At 35.8% G+C, this 17,349-nt stretch overlaps 1 protein-coding gene across 2 annotated transcripts in view; it reads left to right on the forward strand.

The window, feature by feature from the left end:
• Nucleotides 1–17,349, forward strand: part of ORC5 (origin recognition complex subunit 5) — an 85,839-nt gene that overhangs the window by 37,605 nt on the left and 30,885 nt on the right. For both annotated transcript variants that reach the window (XM_036067462.2, XM_078060038.1), the window contains exons 9-12: nucleotides 2,837–2,889; nucleotides 4,256–4,368; nucleotides 5,554–5,601; nucleotides 11,509–11,619. In XM_036067462.2, the coding sequence (XP_035923355.1) occupies nucleotides 2,837–2,889; nucleotides 4,256–4,368; nucleotides 5,554–5,601; nucleotides 11,509–11,619 (325 nt within the window). The remainder of the gene's footprint in view (nucleotides 1–2,836; nucleotides 2,890–4,255; nucleotides 4,369–5,553; nucleotides 5,602–11,508; nucleotides 11,620–17,349) is intronic.

A 17,349-nucleotide genomic window follows, 5' to 3' on the forward strand; every position in this document is an offset into this window, starting at 1 on the left:
GATATTTTGACTTCTTCCCATGAAACATGAATTTTCTTAATGGCGTCTAGACTGGTGAATCCTTCCCAGAAGGTTTTCAATTGACTTTGCCCTGATCCATTGGAGGAATTACTATCTATGGCAGCCTTAGCCTTGAGAAAGGTATTTCTTCAATAGTAAGACTATAAAGTTGAAATGACTCCTTAATCAGGAGGCTGCAGAACAGAACTCTGTGTTAGCAGGCATGAGAACAACATTAATCTCATTGTCCATCTCATCATCAGAGCTCTTGGGTGGTGACCAGGTCCATTGTCAGTAAGCAGTCATATGTTGAAAGGAATCTTTTCTGAGCAGTAGGTCTCAACAGTGGGCTTAAAATACTCAGTAAACCATGTTGTACACATGTGCTGTCATCCAGGCTTTGTTGTTCCATTGATAGAGCAGAGGCAGAGTAGATTTAGCATCATTTTTAAGGGCCTTAAGATTTTTGGAATGGTCCTTGAGCATTGGCTTCAACTTAAAGTCACCAGCTACATTAGCCCCTTACAAGAGAGTCAGCTCTGTAGCTATGAAAGTCCCAGATGGCATCTTCTTCCAATAGAACGTTGTTTCACCTGCACTGAAAACCTGTTGTGTAGTGTAGCCACCTTCATTCATGATCTTGGGTAGATCTTCTGGAATAACTTGCTGCAGCTTCTACGTCAGCACCTTCTGTTTCACCCTGCACTTTTGTTAGAGAAGACGGCTTCTTCTTTTAAACCCCATGAAAATGCTAGCTTCTAACCTTTTTTCTATAGCTTCTTCACCCCTCTCAACCTTCATAGAATTGAAGAGAGTTAGGGCCTTGCTCTGGATTAGGTTTTGGCTTAAGGGAGTGCTGTGGCTGGTTTGATCTTCTGTCCATATCGTGTCCATATCCATGAAATGTTCTCCATATCAGCAGTAAGGCTGTTTTGCTTTCTTATTTTCTGTGTGTGCACTGGAGTAGCACTTTCAGTTTCCTTTAAGAACTTTTTCTTTGTACTTAAACTTGGCTAACTGGTTGGTGCAAGAGGCCTAGCTTTTGGTCTATCTCAGCTTTTGAAAAGGACTTCCTCACTAAGCTTAATCATTTCTAGCGGGTGATTTAAAGTGAGAGACATGTGACTCTTCCTTTCACTTGAACACTCAGAGGCCATTGTAGGGTTATTAATTGGCCTGCTTGTTGTGTTGTGCCTGAAGTAACTTGCTGCAGCTTCTACGTCAGCACCTTCTGCTTCACCCTGCACTTTTATGTTAGAGAGACGGCTTCTTTCTTTAAACCCCATGAAATGGGACTTTCATAGCTACAGAGCTGACTCTCTTGTAAGGGGCTAATATAGCTGGTGACTTCAAGTTGAAGCCAATGCTCAAGGACCATTCCAAAAATCTTAAGGCCCTTAAAAAGCAGTTGTGTTGTGTTGTGCCATTAATTGGCAATATTGTTGTGTTTCAGGGACTAGGAGGGCCCAAGGAGAGGGAGAGATGGGGGACTAGCCAGGCAGTGGAGCAGTTATGTTTGCCATCTTCTGTGGGTGCAGTTTGTGACCCCCAAAACAATTAGAATAGTAATACCAAAGATCACTGGTCACAGATCACCATAAGAAATAATAAAAATGAAAAAATTTGAAATTAATATGAGAATTATCAAAATGTGACAAAAAGAGATGAAGTGAGCAATTGCTGTAAGAAAAATGGCACTGATAGACTTGCTTGATCCAAGGTTGCCACAAACCTTCAATCTGTAAAAAATGCACTATCTGCAAAGCACAGTGAAGTGAAGCATGATAAAATGAGGTGTGTCTATATTTCCATAATTTTCAGCTATGCTTGCAGATTTGAAAAAATACATACAGTTTGATTTGGGATATTTAGTTCTGGTCTGGCATTTATTTTTAAATTAGTATTTTAAGAGCTGAGTTAAAGAGTTTGAGAGGGTTCTTAAAGATCATTGCATCTAACTGCCTTATTTTTTGGTGAGAAGGTTATTGATTTATTCAAGGTCATACAGCTAAAACTTCTGTCTCTCAGGGTAGTCTTTTTCCTACACTATAATGTGTTTCCTAATGAATTTGATTTGTCATATCATGACTTCATATTCTTAATAATATTTGGGGTGTTTAATAGTTTTAATTGCAAGTAAAATCAGAGGGGGCGGTGGAAATGCCATGAACTTTGCAGGCATTCTATAAGGATTCAGGTCTTAGCTCTGATACTGACTGGCCGGGTGTTCTTGGGCAACTTAACCTATGGGCCTCAATTTTCTGATGTAATGGCACTTATTTAAAGAAATTGTTATGCAGGGGAGCCTGGGTGGCTCAGTCGGTTGGGCGTCTGCCTTTGGCTCTGGTCATGATCCCAGGGTCCTGGGATCAAGCCCCACATCGGGTGCCCTGCTTAGCGGGGAGCCTGCTTCTCTCCCTCTGCCCCTCTCCTCCGCTTGTGCTCTCTCTCAAATAAATAAATAAAATTTAAAAAAAGAGATTGTTAAGGAGTTAGAAATGGTGTATAACAGTTGCATCTAATATGCTAACTGGAGCATTGGGAGTTTTACTGAAGAATAGGTGATGTTATTTATTTATTGGTACTTTTTGATAGCTTTAAAATTATCAGGAAAAGAGATATAAAAGTTAACATCTGGATATTGATATGTAAGTTTATATTCTAATACTAAATGATTTCATTGAGGCACAAACATGTACATTGCATTTATATTGTCTTATTTATAAGGAAATTGGCTATTTTCTTAAACCAAAAAATTACTTTTTCTAGGACTCTAAGTACAGTATATTGATTTCATATATTTTCAAACCATTATTGCTGTTCTATTTTCTTTCAGTTCACAGTGGGAAAAGCTACAGAAAGATGACACAGATCCAGCACAACTTAAAGGTATCAAAGGAAGTATCGAAACAGTTACGAGAGACATTTCTTTGATTACTAATAATCGAGATACTGAAGTTAATACTAAAGATAGCATCAGTCAGTAAATAGTGTTACGAAAAATAATTTACAAACTACTATGATATTTTAAGTAATGATTTTCTCTTAAGTGAAGCTCCAATTTATGAGGGGAAATAATTCGAATACCAGTTTTCTATTTTCTAAATGTTGGATTATGTCATGTAAAAATCAAGCAGTTTAATTTCTTTAAATGCTTTTGTTCAGTTGTATGACACAATTTTATCTCAGTATATATGTATTTCTTGAGTTTAATGTTAACTCAGTTTGGGGGATGCGTTTCTGTTGGTTATGTTTAAAAAAACTTTGTGCTTTTGTTTTATTTGAAGAAACTATTACTTTGGATTTATCCCAATAGAACAACTTTACTTAAAAAAATTGAGCAAGTATCTAAAATATTCTTATTTTAAAAAGTAGATCACCGGCTAGTGGTTAGAGGAAATGGTGTAAAATTAAGTGGTGTTGCAATTCTCTTTTGTCTATTTTGGTTTCTAAACGCCCTAGATGCTGTACAAGTGATTTTCAGTTGTGGTGTTCCAATGGCAAGAAATAGATGCTGGCATTAGAAAATCTGCAGTAATTGGTCTGCACTATTCCCTAACTGTATCACCCTGAGCCCAACTCAGTGTCCTCAGCTAAAATGAAAAGAATGTGTAACTTTAAGTTACTGCAAAGATTTGGAGATGCCTCAGTAATAAGGCGGCACCTAGCACAGTGTCTGTGCTAGATATTCAGTAAATATCAGATTCCTTTCTTTCCTGTAAAAATCGATGCTATTTGACCGGCTCCTTTGTTTTATTTATCCATGCATTTAGTTATTTCCTTTGTGTGGGGTACCGTAGGGATACAAAAACAAAAACTCAGATGTGTTTCCTTCAGCAAATATTATAGCTTGGTAAGAAATATAATTTATGTACAACTGTTAATACAAGGTATAAAGTTACAGGGGCATAAGTGAAATCCACAAAGTAGGAATTCATAGTAGGGATAGATTTTCTATTTTGGTATGATAGGAGAGCAGCAGGGAAGTTTAATGGAAAGTGTGGCTTTGAAGGGCAGGAAGAGTAGGATTTAGACTTCAGAATAGGAGGAGCTAAGCGAAAATAATAGAGCAAGCAGATGATTAATAGTAATGTTCACTGGCACTGCCCATTATTATAATTTAAACTTACAGAGTAGGTCATTTTTACCACAGAACACCATATGGAAGTCAGAAGATCAGTGAGAAAAGATAAGAGATACTTAAAATCTAATGGTAGCCTGTCAAATGCCTTCATAAAAGATTTTTGTTATGTAGGTCTCTCAGCATATACTCATGTGGAGCTTCCATATTACTCTAAGTTTATTCTAATCGCTGCATACCTCGCTTCATACAATCCAGCAAGAACTGACAAGAGGTTCTTCCTTAAGGTAATAATTATTTCTTCTTACTTTGTTTTTGAAGATTCCAGGAATGTTTTGAAATTTCTCAACACCTGTAAGTTTCTCAGGGGCAGAGATTAGAATAAGAGATTGCTAAATGTATATTTAGGACTTAGTCTTCAGAAACTTTAAATTAAGGTCACAACCTGATTGGGGAAAGTAGATAGCTTCACAGAGGGTTCAGGTATACTTTAGGTAATAGTTCTAGATTTAAAAAATACATAAATAAGGTTTTCTGTAAAGTGTGAGAGATGGGAATAATTTTAAGTGTGGTAACTCCTTTATTGTTCTAGAGCTCCTACAGTGGTGCCATGCACTCCATACAGCGTTATCTAGAACATTCGGAAGCCTCTTCTGCATGTACATTAGTTGGAGAAATCCCATTTTGGAATTGTTTTCTTTTGGGAAAAAAAATGCAATTTGATTCATTATTGAATATATTTGTAATTTTTTATTTGTTGTTTTGCTTATCTCTCCCACTAGTCTCTTTTTTTCATGAAGACAAGGACCACATCTGTTTTTTCTCCACTATTAAATTCCAAGTGCTTAACCAAATGGTGTCAGTCAGTGTTTCTTATGCGAATTGACAGCCTGCCTTAAGGAATGAATAAAAACCCATTTATCTTTGGAAGTTTTGTTTTTATAGAAACAAATAAGCTGGAGATGCCTGGGTGGCTCAGTTGGTTGAGCATCTGCCCTCGGCTCAGGTCATGATCCCAGGGTCCTGGGATCGAGTTCCACATCGGGCTCCTTGCTCAGCGGGGAGCCTGCTTCTCCCTCTGCCTGCCGCTCGCCCTGCTTGTGCGCTCTCTCTCTGTCTCTCTTCCTCTTTCCCTCTCTGACAGGTGAATAAACAAAATCTTTAAAAAAAAAAAAAAACAGACAAAACAAATATGCTGTACTAAGTCAGTACAATAATTTCATCTCTTAGGAAGTATCGCCATTTTGTTTTAACACCTTTTTCTTTACATACAGAAGTAATCTTGTATATGATTGAAATCTAAGTCAAAGCAGCCTAAAATATGTTGATATTTTAGGTGGTAGTAAATAAAATAAGAAAGCCTAAGATACGTAAATTAGTATTATATGTGCCATTGTTTTAAATTAGGTTTTCTGTTTTTGTGGAGTATTACCTTTTTTTTCCATCTTAACAATTACTTTCCTTAATTGCAGCATCATGGGAAAATCAAGAAAACTAACTTTCTAAAGAAACATGAAAAGGTATTTACCTTTTAATTTCTTTCTTGGGAAAAACTCATGAATTCAAGGTACTGTAGAAAGTGGATAAATGCATGCTTTTATTAGTCATTTGGATGTAAGAAGTTATGGTAAGGTACCATTATAATGTTGTATTTTGTTATGTTGAATGCGGTGACGAAGACACATTCAAGTGAGCTAGTATTAGAGATAAAAGTGAGTTGACAAGTTCTTTTAGTGAATTCATCGATGAAAAAGATTACCCTGGAATTTTTAACTAAACACAGCTGGTTTTCCTTTTTTCCCCTTTGAAGCTCACACAAAAATGACCCTGAAGAAACAAGAAAGGTGAACACATAGGGACTAAGTGGATGAGAGACGCGCACAACTTGGAACTGCTTTGTAGGTAGATGTGCAGATTACTAAATAGGCCAAGAAGGCAGGCACCTAAGCCCAAAAGCAAGCAGATTTGACCTGAGGAATCTGGAACAGCTTAGAAATCAGAGGCCCTGAGCACATTTGAAGGCAGGGTGTGGGGCCACGTTGAAATTGGGGGAAGGAGCGTGTGGACTGCTCAGACACGTTCTGCTTTGTACATCAAAACCACCGAAGCCTCTCTTGGTAAAAGATAAGAGAAGTTCTACCTGTAAACTTTGCACCACAGAAGCTGTGAGTCTTGTTTCTCAGTCCTATTCTTAAAAGCAGTTTTTCTCAGTATGCCCTTCTAAAATGATAGTATTTTCTCACGACTTTGAAGACATTGTTTTGCTGTCTCTGGCTTTATTGCTACTAAAAAATTCGCTGTTAGTCTATTATTCCTTTGTTGATACCTGTGTTTTTCTCTAGCTGCTTATAAGTTCTCTTCTTGTTTTCCTTTAGTGTTTTTACTGTTTCACTATGGTGGATCTGGGATTGAATTTTTTAATTGGGATTCGTTTTGTTTCCTGAATTTGAATAATGATGCCTTTATTCAGTTCTGATGAATTAACTTTTCAAATACTAGCTTCTAACATGTCTTCCTGAGACACTGATTAGATATGTCAGACCTTCCCACTCTGTTCTCTTCGTCTCTTAAGTCGTTCTCGTTCTTTATTACCTTTGGTCTCTGTGTGCTGTATTCTGGGTGATCTCTTCAGTTTGTGTTCTAACTTTCTCTCTGGCTTTGTCTCTTCTGGTTAAATCATTTTATAATTCCAGTAATGTCATTGTAATTTTTAGATGTTTCATTGGTTTATTTCAAGTTTGATTACTTTTATATTTTTCTTAGTCCCATTTTTCTTTAACATAGAAATATTTTATATTCTCTTGTATATTCTAGTATTAGAAGTCCTTGTTGATCTATGAATTCTCCATTTTGTTTTTGCTGGTTCATGTGCATAATGCCTTGCTCCTGAACATTTTATTATTTTTAATTGTTGGCTGAACTTCATCTTGGAATTTTTGAGGCCTGAGGTGTGTTCCTTTAGAAAGGTTTTACATTTACTTCTGTGCAGGCACTTAAGAACACGAGTAACCTGTAATCATTTGAAATTTGGTTCTTAGCCGTGGGGGTTTTCAGACCACAGAGGTACTGTGAATTCTGCCCCCACATCAGCTTTAAGCCCCAGTTTCTAGTTGAAATTCTCAGGGAAGACTTTTGTCCTCCCTTCACAGAGTCAGAGTTTGGCAGGGAAATTTCCTTACCAGATCCATTTGCTTGGAATGGAAAATTTTTTTCTCGTATGGCCTCTTCACTGAGACGTCTCTGATTAGGCTTTCCACCGTTGGCAGATCGTTGATTTTGAACCTTCTTTCTTATGTGTGTAGTTGCTTTGGGTAATAAAGGATTGTTAGGAGGGAGTACTTACAGCTGGGGTGGTCAGAGAAGGATCTGTGTGGCTTGCATATGAATGGGCACTCAAGAATGATGGGGACTGGGGCGCCTGGATGGCTCAGTTGGTTAAGTGTCTGCCTTTGGCTCAGGTCATGATCTCAGGGTCCTAAGATCAAGCCCCATGTCAGGCTCCCTGCTCAGCAGAGAGTCTACTTCTCCCTCTCTTCCCCCTCCCCTTGTTCTCTCTTGCTCACTCTGCTGTCTCTCTCAAATTAAAAAAAAAAAAAAAGGAATGGTGGGAACTGGATGTGCAAAGATGGGAGAAGGGCTATTTCACTTGAGGTAATGATTAGGGCCAAGAGCAGAGGTGAGAAAATGTAGGGCAAAAAAAAGAAGTAATGAAATGTAATTGGCTGAAGTGTGAAGTGAGTTTCAGAGAAAAGTCATGTGAGGCCAGGTTATGGAGGAATTTTATCACTCACCAGTTCCTTAAGGGAAGGAAGCCCATCTATTCACCTCTGTGTCTCAGCACTTGGTGGTATTTGCGGGTGTTTACAAATGAATAGGTAGAATAAAGAAAATTGAAGAATGAACATAAGGCTAAGAATTTTAGGCCTGTTCTTTAGACAGAGAAAACCCGTTTAAGGATTTTGAGGTGGGAGATATATGAGTGCTGTGTGAAGGTCAGTGAGGACTGTGACATCCTGGCACTTGAGACCACCCCTGTGGAATGAGTGGATTTTCACAAGCCCCAAGAAGGACAGTCTTGACAGAGAGAACCATATGAGCAAAGACCTCATGAAAATATCTCTAGTTGTAAAGGAACTATAGTTCTCTTGATGGGATTCTTACTGATTTGACCTTTTATAGTAGCCTCTTTTGTCTTTGGTTCATGTCACTGTAAAATCTGAGCTTAACTGAAAGCTCCCTGTGTCCCTAGTTTATATTTTTCTTCCCTCTCTTCCTGAAATCTTGATTGAATGCTTATTTTATGCCAGGCACTCTGCTGGATGCTATGGATAGAGCGGAGAACAGAATAGCCATTGTCTCTGCCTTCATGAGGCTCTTAATCTAATCAAGCCATTACACATTAAAAAGCAAACCACATGAATAATTATTGTAACAGTTGTTTTGAAAATACTGTATATCTTCAATTGTATAATTCTTTTTCTCCTCAGCTGACACTGATTTTTTAAGATTTTATTTTTTAATTCAAGTAATGCCTGTGTGTGATACCAGATTATTTGCCCATCAGTTTATGTAGAAAAGCGACTGTTTTCCCCCTGTCCTCGCCCATAGTCTCATTCCCCTCTTCTCTGAATTGTTTCTAGTTTTAGTTTTTCTAGTATAAATATTCATAACTCTAAGTTTCTGTTTCTGTTTTTCTTGGTGTAACTTGACACCAAATTTGATGACATTTAACTCCTCAAAAATTTGATTTGATTTCCTTTTTTGATCTATTTTTACAGGCCTTCATTCTCTGTAATGAGTTCTATAGTGGATTTAGTAGGCATTTCTCAGACTTTGCCTTCCCCTCTAGGAGGGGAGCCAGTTTGCATGTATAGCACACAAAACCAGTTCAGTGAGGAAGGGAAATATCATGTCTCATGTGCCACTAGAACACTTTAATTTTAAATTGGATATGTGTTTTCTAACCAGAAAATTTAAAAAGTGAAAATTTTTCCTTTCCAAGCAAACGGATTTGGTAAGGAGATTTCCCTGCCAAACTCTGACTCTTTGTGAAGGGAGGACAAAAGTCTTCCCTAATAATTTCAGCTAGAAACTAGGGCTTAACACTGATGTGGGGGCAGAATTCACAGTACTTCTGTGGTAGAGGGAGAGGGAGAGAGACAATCTCAAGCAGACTTTGCTCTGAGCGCGGAGCCAACATGGGACTGGATCTCGTGACCCGCACATCATGACCTGAGCCAAAACCACAAGTCAGATGCTAAACTCACTGTGCCACCCAGGAGCCCCGATGTTAACCACTGTTCTTAAACTCACACAACCGGCAAATGATTAGCATCTAGAATTTTTTTTAAGACTTACATAAACCAGTAAGAGAAAGGCAAAAATCCAATCGATAAGTGGGTGAATGATATAAAAAGGAACCTGAATGTCTAACAAACCTGACATGATTATCAGCCTCATTCACTAATGACAGAAATTAATCTTTATTTTTATTTTTTTTGAGAATTGAAACTTTAAACAACAGCTGTTATTTCATGTTCTTGGATTGGCAAAACTAAAAAAAAAAAGTCTGATGATTTTATTGGTGAGAATGTAGAATAAGAGCCTGTGTATTCTGTGGGTTGGTGATACTAAAGTTAGTGTGTGGATGTACTTCGTATGGTCGTGAGAGGCTGGGCTGTGCTGTAGCGAGAAACAGACCCTGAACCTCAGTGGATTAGCATAACAAAGGTCTATATGTTGCTTGTGACACAGTGGAGTACGGGTTGGGTGGCCCTATTTGTAATGATGCCAAGTAAAACATGGTGATTGCTAAAGTGGCCACCGAAGGGTAAGAAGATTAAAGGATTAAAAGAAGATTAAAGGTTTGAAAGGCCAGGCTTGGAAGTAGGTGATATCCCATTCACCCCCCAGTCATCTAAGGGCAGGAGATACTGACAAATGTAGTCTTCCCTGGGCCCCAGACAGGAGTGTTGGTGATCATACAGCATTGTGTCTGCCCTCTGCTTTCTGCTTTAGTTTCTCAGTCCCACTTAGAGAAACTCACACATGTGCGCAAGGGGAAACGTACAGGATGGTCCATCACAGGGTTATTTGTGATGAGTTATAGTGATGAATTTTTAGAAGTACATAGTGATTTGTCATAAAATGGAGTTCTGTAGGGTTGCTTAAAAATGGGACTTAGAAGTGCATGTATCCATATGGATAAACCTCAAAAAACATATTGAAGGAAAAAAGCAACTTGGTAGAGTGATATGTCCAAAATAATATCATTTATATGAGATTAGATCTTGCAGACAATGCTGTATATTGTTTATGAATACATCTGTAGTAGCAGTATAAAAATCGTCATGGAAGTGGTAAAAACACCAAATTCTGGAGAGTGGTTCCATTTAGGGAGAAAATGGGATGTGAGAGAGGTGTAAGGGAGCTTCAGTTTATCTGTAATTGATCTACTGTTTTCTTTCTTTGCACATATCACATACTGTTAGGGCTTGATAAAATTGGGTGCTGGGCACATTATTATTCATTATATCAGCCTCTGTACTTTTCTAAATGTTTGAAGTATTTAATGAGAAAGGATATAAAATTTAAGACCTGGAAAATGATTTCTAAACTATTTTTTAGATATAAATAGCTGAGGTAAACATATACTTCATTTTGTAATTCTGTGTAGGTATTTAGGTATTTTTCTTTACAGTCATTCTTTAAAGAAATAGTTTTTCTAATGCATGTAAATACAGATTTCCATTTATTTGGCATCACTAATACAGAGTACTTACATTCTAACAGTGCTACTAAAATTATCTTAGAGTGGACCTTGAGCACTTCAGTTTTCTGATGACAAGAAATTGTACCTTATGGTTTTGTACACAAATACGTACATTTTATGATCTTTCCATTTTTAAATTTTACGTTTTGTTTCAGGCTGACAGCTTATTCACAAATTATCAAGTCTTTTATTAGTTTTCTAAGCTAGTATTTACTATAACTGATCTTTTTAGAACTATTAATGTTGAACAAATGTATTTTCCTGGTGATGGCACAAAAAGGAATGACTAGTGAGAAATAAGGAGTAGGTTCTAGTCAAGGAGTTAGGACCTGGACCCTGGTTTTGGTTATGGACTATTATGACAAATGACCTGGCTTAACTCACTTACCATCTGGTTATAACAACAAAATTGGTGTGATGTTCAGGACTAGAAATGGATAACTTGTGAACTGTTTATTTAATACCTGTTTATGCTAAGTCAGAAAATCTTGAAAATGTTGAAAGATAAGTCATTATATCAGCTAAGGTTTTAACGTAGAGACTAAAAGTTAGAGTTGTTAGGATCTTTGAGGTACACGTATATTGTTACTGGGAATTTGTGGTACAGAAAGTGAGTTCTGCTATAAGAAGAAAATCCGTGTTCTTTTTGTTACAGACAAGCAATCATCTTCTCGGACCAAAACCATTTCCACTGGACAGATTATTAGCAATATTATATAGTATTGTGGACAGTAGAGTTGCTCCAACAGCAAACATCTTTTCCCAGGTAAGCTTGCTTAATAGGTTTTTATCTGTCCTCTCTGTCTTTATGGAATTCTCCAGGTAGTATAGTTGGTATAGTTCTAGCCATGTGGATTTTTAGTCAGCATGTATTACTGCTTTAACTAAGCAGTGAGCAGTGTTCTTGGTAAGTACTTGAAAACTCCAAATATAGAATCTTTGAGGGTATCCCTGAATTTGCTTCTATTTACAGTTATAACTTGATGACAACCAACTTGATGTTTCCAGATGTTTTCTTTTTTCAATAAAGGAATTTTTAAATTAAATGCTTATAATTATCTTGCTGATCAAATAAGTGGCTTCATGATTAAATTGATGAATTATTATGTAGAAATATAATCTAATGAACACAAAATTTTTAAAAATGTATTTGTAAGGGACGCCTGGGTGGCTCAGTTGTTAAGCGTCTGCCTTTGGCTCAGGTCATGATCCCAGGGTCCTGGGATGGAGCCCCGCATCGGGCTCCCTGCTCCGCGGGAAGCCTGCTTCTCCCTCTGCCTGCCGCTCCTCTGCTTGTACTCTATCTCTCTCTCTCTGTCTCAAATAAAAATAAAATCTTTAAAAAAAAAAAGTATTTGTAAGAACGTAATCTATAATATCCTTGTTCCTCATATATATGTCAACAGTATGATACTAAAAAATTTCCAGAATGATTAAGTTCTCAAAGTTTTCACTAGATGGCAGCAGTAGCATAAAAATATGAAATATGACTTCTTAAAAAAAATAGTCATTAAGCATTTTTTTTAGTTGACATTTTAAGAAAAATCTATTTATTAAAAATATAGTCACAATAGATTTCTCAAATGGTCCAGAAAAACAGTTCTTAGCACATGGTATGAATGGCTAGAAGATAAAACAAATGATGTGACTAGTATTATTAAAAAGCACTTCAGATTTTGCAGTGAGCATTTTGTTCTCTATATATGCTTTTAGGTTGAGAAATATATAAATACTAACATTTATGTTTAAATTTGCTGCAAATAAATTTAGTCCCTGAATGGATGTTTGACTTGTAATCTAATGTATGGTGGTAACTTTTTTTTTAAGATTTTATTTATTTGAGAGAGGTAGAGAGCATGAGTTGGGGAGCAGGGTGGGCAGAGAGAGGGAGAAGCAGCTCATCCTGGGGCTTGATCCCAGGATCCCTGGATCATGACCTGAGCTGAAGGCAGATGCTTAGCCGACTGAGCCAGCCAGGCGCCCCTATATGATGCTAACTTTTATTTATTCATTTAAAGAAGACTTTGAGAACCAAAAACAGGTATGTTCTCAACGTTCTCAACGTTGAAGTTAGATAATTTTTATGTAAGTCAGCATTTATAGAAAATTGTATCTACATTTATTGTGTTCTTGAAGAAAGGTAGTCTAGTTGGTTATTAGACTCTGTAAATAACTAGCTTAGGTAGGTAGATTGGCAGCCCTAATGCTGGTAACTTTAAAAATCTAATTCAGTTTTAATCTGTGTTATAAGGATTTTTTTCCATATTTTTAAAAAGTCATAGTGACTTTTTTTTTAAAGATATTTATTTGAGAGAGAGAGAGAGCACAAGAGGGGGGAAGGGTCAGAGGGAGAAGCAGGCTCCCCACTGAGCAAGGAGCCTGATGTGGAACTCGATCCCAGGACCCTGGGCTTAAGGCAGACGCTTAAGCTGACTGAACCACCCAGGCACCCCCTGAAATTAATTTTCAATCAGACTTACATTTTGTTAATAGCTTTCTACATATAGTAGATGATTTTTTTGTTTTTTGCTATCGCAATAACTATGAAACAGAAAGCAGGTATTATTATTTTTGTTAAAAGGAATTGAGCTTTAGAAAGGTTAAATGGTGTTCCCAATATGACACAATGAGTAAATCTTTGAGAATCAAAGCCTAGAGAAGTGAGGTAGACAGTTAAGGAAGGCATTTGCACCACATGTGATTGTACTTCTCAAGTGCTCAAAAGCTACCTTTGTGCACAGGAGAGAGAGGGAAGGATAATAAATGTTTCTTCCTTTTGGAAAGCTTGTAATTTATTCTGGGGGAATAAAACATATATAAAAATAATGGTGTAAGTCTGTAAATGGATGCTGAGAATTTTAGAGCAGAGAGAGAGTGCTTCTGGATTGGGCAGGGTGAGAGAAAAACAGCTTCACAGAAAAGGTGAAAAATGGAGCTGGGCTGTAGAGAATGAGTAGGAGTTTTGTTTCTTTTAAGTATTTCTAGTTTAAGTGATACCTGTTTATTGTACAAAAAAAATGAGAAATTGGGTAAATAAAAAGGAAAAGTAATAGATAAAGCTGACATCTTACTTCCAGTGGATAGAGTTAGAGCTTTAAGAAGGGGAGGTGATAGGAGCAAAGGGATGGGACTGGGAAAAAGCAAGACACGTTTGTGAACTGTTGCCTCAGTTTCATTGAGAGTGGATGGGGTTGTATCGTAGTAGTGACAGCAGTCGTTGTCGCTGTGGTCCAGGACGAGTAGTCCTGCCATCACCGCACATCCTGCCTTGCTGTTGATGCCTTCCACATCGTACCTTACGTTGCTAGAGCGTTTGGCATCTTATAAAGTTTGCTGCGTACTAGGTTAATCTTTAGAAAAGGAGAGGGAACTGAAGCTCAGTGCCTCAGAGATCTGCCCAAGGCCACACAGCAAATCACTGGCAGCATCCAGACTTGGATGCAGATTTTCCCAGCAGCACGTCTACATTTATAGGGATAGACAGTCAAAACCAACAAGAGGTTGCTGATTTGGAGATTTACTAGCTACCCTGAGGATTTGATGAGAGAAGAACAGTATCACCAGTCTTTATGCTGTAATGTATGTAATTAAGAAACAGCTTGGCCTAAATGTATCTTTATTTTTTAAATGAAATGAAGTTCTCTTCAATCTTAACAACCTAAATGAAGTTTGGTAATTTCTTCTCATTAGCAGTAATCAAAATGATTAATTTTATATATTTAAAACATGGCTTTAAGTGAATTTGTGTTCATTTGATGACAGATCATTTAGGACTTGATCTCAGTGATTCCTATTTGGGATACAAAGGGTGAGATTATACAGAGGGATAGATGCAACTAACCCTAAGGAGTTGACCTCTACTTTTGCTTGGTCAATAAAGTATCCAAGAAAATCAAGTAGCATATATACTGTGTTTAAGAACAAAATGTGGCAGAAATCACATTCAGAAAAAGGCTGTTTCTTCCACAAGTTTATTTTCCTTTCCCATTGATTCCCAGTGACCTTTCCTATTTATATGGTTTCATTCAGCCATCAAACTTTACTTTTGCCCATAGGAATGACAATTTCCTTCAGTTCACTTAAATTTTTTTAAGCAAAAGAAGGATGCCGACATTTGTGTTGGCAGTGCTTATTTGATATGAACACTAGATGGCGATATTGCTGCATTCTAGCTTTAAGATGAACTAAGGAAGCCGCGTTACTCCTTAAAATAGTCTTTCATGTTTAGAGAAAGCTGTTTGTTAAATGAACGCTTTGGTTTATTTGAACAAAAATACAATTGCCTGAAGCTGTTTAATGATATATACGTGTGTGTATGCACACATGTGTACACGGTCATGAAAATGTAAATAAGATTGGTAAAGAATTGTGTTGCATGAGTATTTTCCACCTGGAAGTAGAGTGTTTTTCATTGGCTGTTAATGTGTCTATATGAGATGATAATGTATTATTTTTCTAATCATTTATTCCATATGCAACTGTTTTAAAGATTTATTTCATGGTAATTTGCTGTTCTTTTAGTTTGAATTACCAGTTATATAATTATTATTTTTTTTTACATAAAACAAATTGATCAAATGTGGTATATATGTTCACAATTTTCTTGAAGTGCAATTTTATTTCCATTGCATTTTATTCAAATCTATTTAAATCTATTCTGTAAAAAAGTTATAGTAGCTGAAGGAATCTTTAAAGTTAAAATTCCAATTGAGAATAATAATCAAATTCATAATAGTATTAGTAACAGTATTGTATTATAGTTGGTATTCTTCTGAATTTATTATCTATTAAATTTTAGGTAAAATTCTGTTAACTTTTTAGTCTCATAAATAGGTAAAAGAATATTAGCACATTTAACGTTTTATGTTAGATTAATGCTCAGATTTATCAAATTGAAATATGGTTTTAAAATTTTTCTGAGACTTTTAAGGTAAGTTTAGCCTTATCCAATTTAATATAATCTTGTAGTCAAGATCATGGATCATTTTAAAAATTGTCAGTCACATAAAACAAATGTAGCTCTTATATATGTATATAAACTTTGTGAATGGCAAAGCATTAATTCTGGTGTTTTCATTCTTTTTGCCTGTTAGCGTGGCTAGAATGGGTAAACTATACCATTTACATGCAGGAAGTAGTAAAGTTTAGAGGTATTACTTTCAAATTTTAATTTGATCAGATATGTTATTGAAGACCATTTATCATCTTTAAAAGAAGTACTGTTGAATTGTCCTTTTTTTCCAGAAGTATATTAAAACCAGGTTATGCTTTTTTATTTTTTTATTTTTTTCCTTGAAGAAAAATAATTTGGAAATTTTTGCATGATTTATTTCATCCTTTTGATATTTCTCTATCTTCTCTTATTCATCTTTGTCCACTTCCTCATAGTCTTGTATTTGGGTGAAGATAGTAGGAACAGTTCTTTAATATTGTAGTCATGTATATTACTTATTTTAATATATTAAGTCATATTGCCTTCTCTTTTCTCAGAGGATAAACTTGCTGAAGAGTTTATTTCTAAAATTACTGGTAGTGGTTTCTAAAGTGACTTTTAAAAGGAAGATTATCTTTAAAAAATTAAGGAGATTTAATTACACATATATTACATATTAACATTGATCCTATTTGATTAGTTAGCATTTTGAAGAATTAGTTTTGAAGATAGTTTACTGTAATTGTACACTTCAGAAGTTTTAAAATAATATAATTGTTATATCCTGTATTATAAAAATGCACTCTAAATCAGTATCAAGAAGTAGCTGAAAGATAAGAAAAGGAGCATACATTGTTCCTTTAAGAAATAGTTCTATGTACCATATAGACAAGTTGAATTTTTTCAGTAATTAATATCTAATTTCTGAATGGCTTTCTATTTAGGTGTGCATAATTTAATGAGGAAAAATTAAATTAAAATATTCTTACAAATTGGTTTTCATTTTTAAGAGTATAAAGAATTTTTTTTGAGCAAAGTATAATGTACAGATATATTTTTTTCAAAAATACACATTTCAGTTTCTACTTTCTCTGCTTTTGAACTCACATCATGATACCATATACATAATGGAATATATTTGGACTATATTTGTGACATCAGTTTAATTTTTTGGTCATGAATCAACTTGACCTTTTAATGTTGTATTAAAAGGTTGTATTAATGGTAGTAGCATTTAGATAACCTTAAGCTTTCTGCTCATTTAGTTGTTGGTTTTATAAGCTATACAGGATATATTTAAACTAATAATTGTGATATTTTCCAAATCATCATCTGTCAGAATGCAGATGATAATTTAGTTATTTTATCTGTGAGAGCTTTTTGAAGCAGATGCTTCATCTCTAATTTACCATAGCTGGAAGATGTTTTTGCTACACTTGTTAGGGCCGCTAACCTTTTATTCAACCAAAAACAGATTTTTGGCATTTTTCTTCAAATATAGGTAGCTGTTCAGTAAATTTATATAATTTTCTGTTTGTTTTTTTTTTACAGTATAGAAGGGAT

Source organism: Halichoerus grypus, chromosome 12 (assembly GCF_964656455.1).
Source record: "Halichoerus grypus chromosome 12, mHalGry1.hap1.1, whole genome shotgun sequence".
Lineage (NCBI taxonomy): Eukaryota > Metazoa > Chordata > Mammalia > Carnivora > Phocidae > Halichoerus > Halichoerus grypus.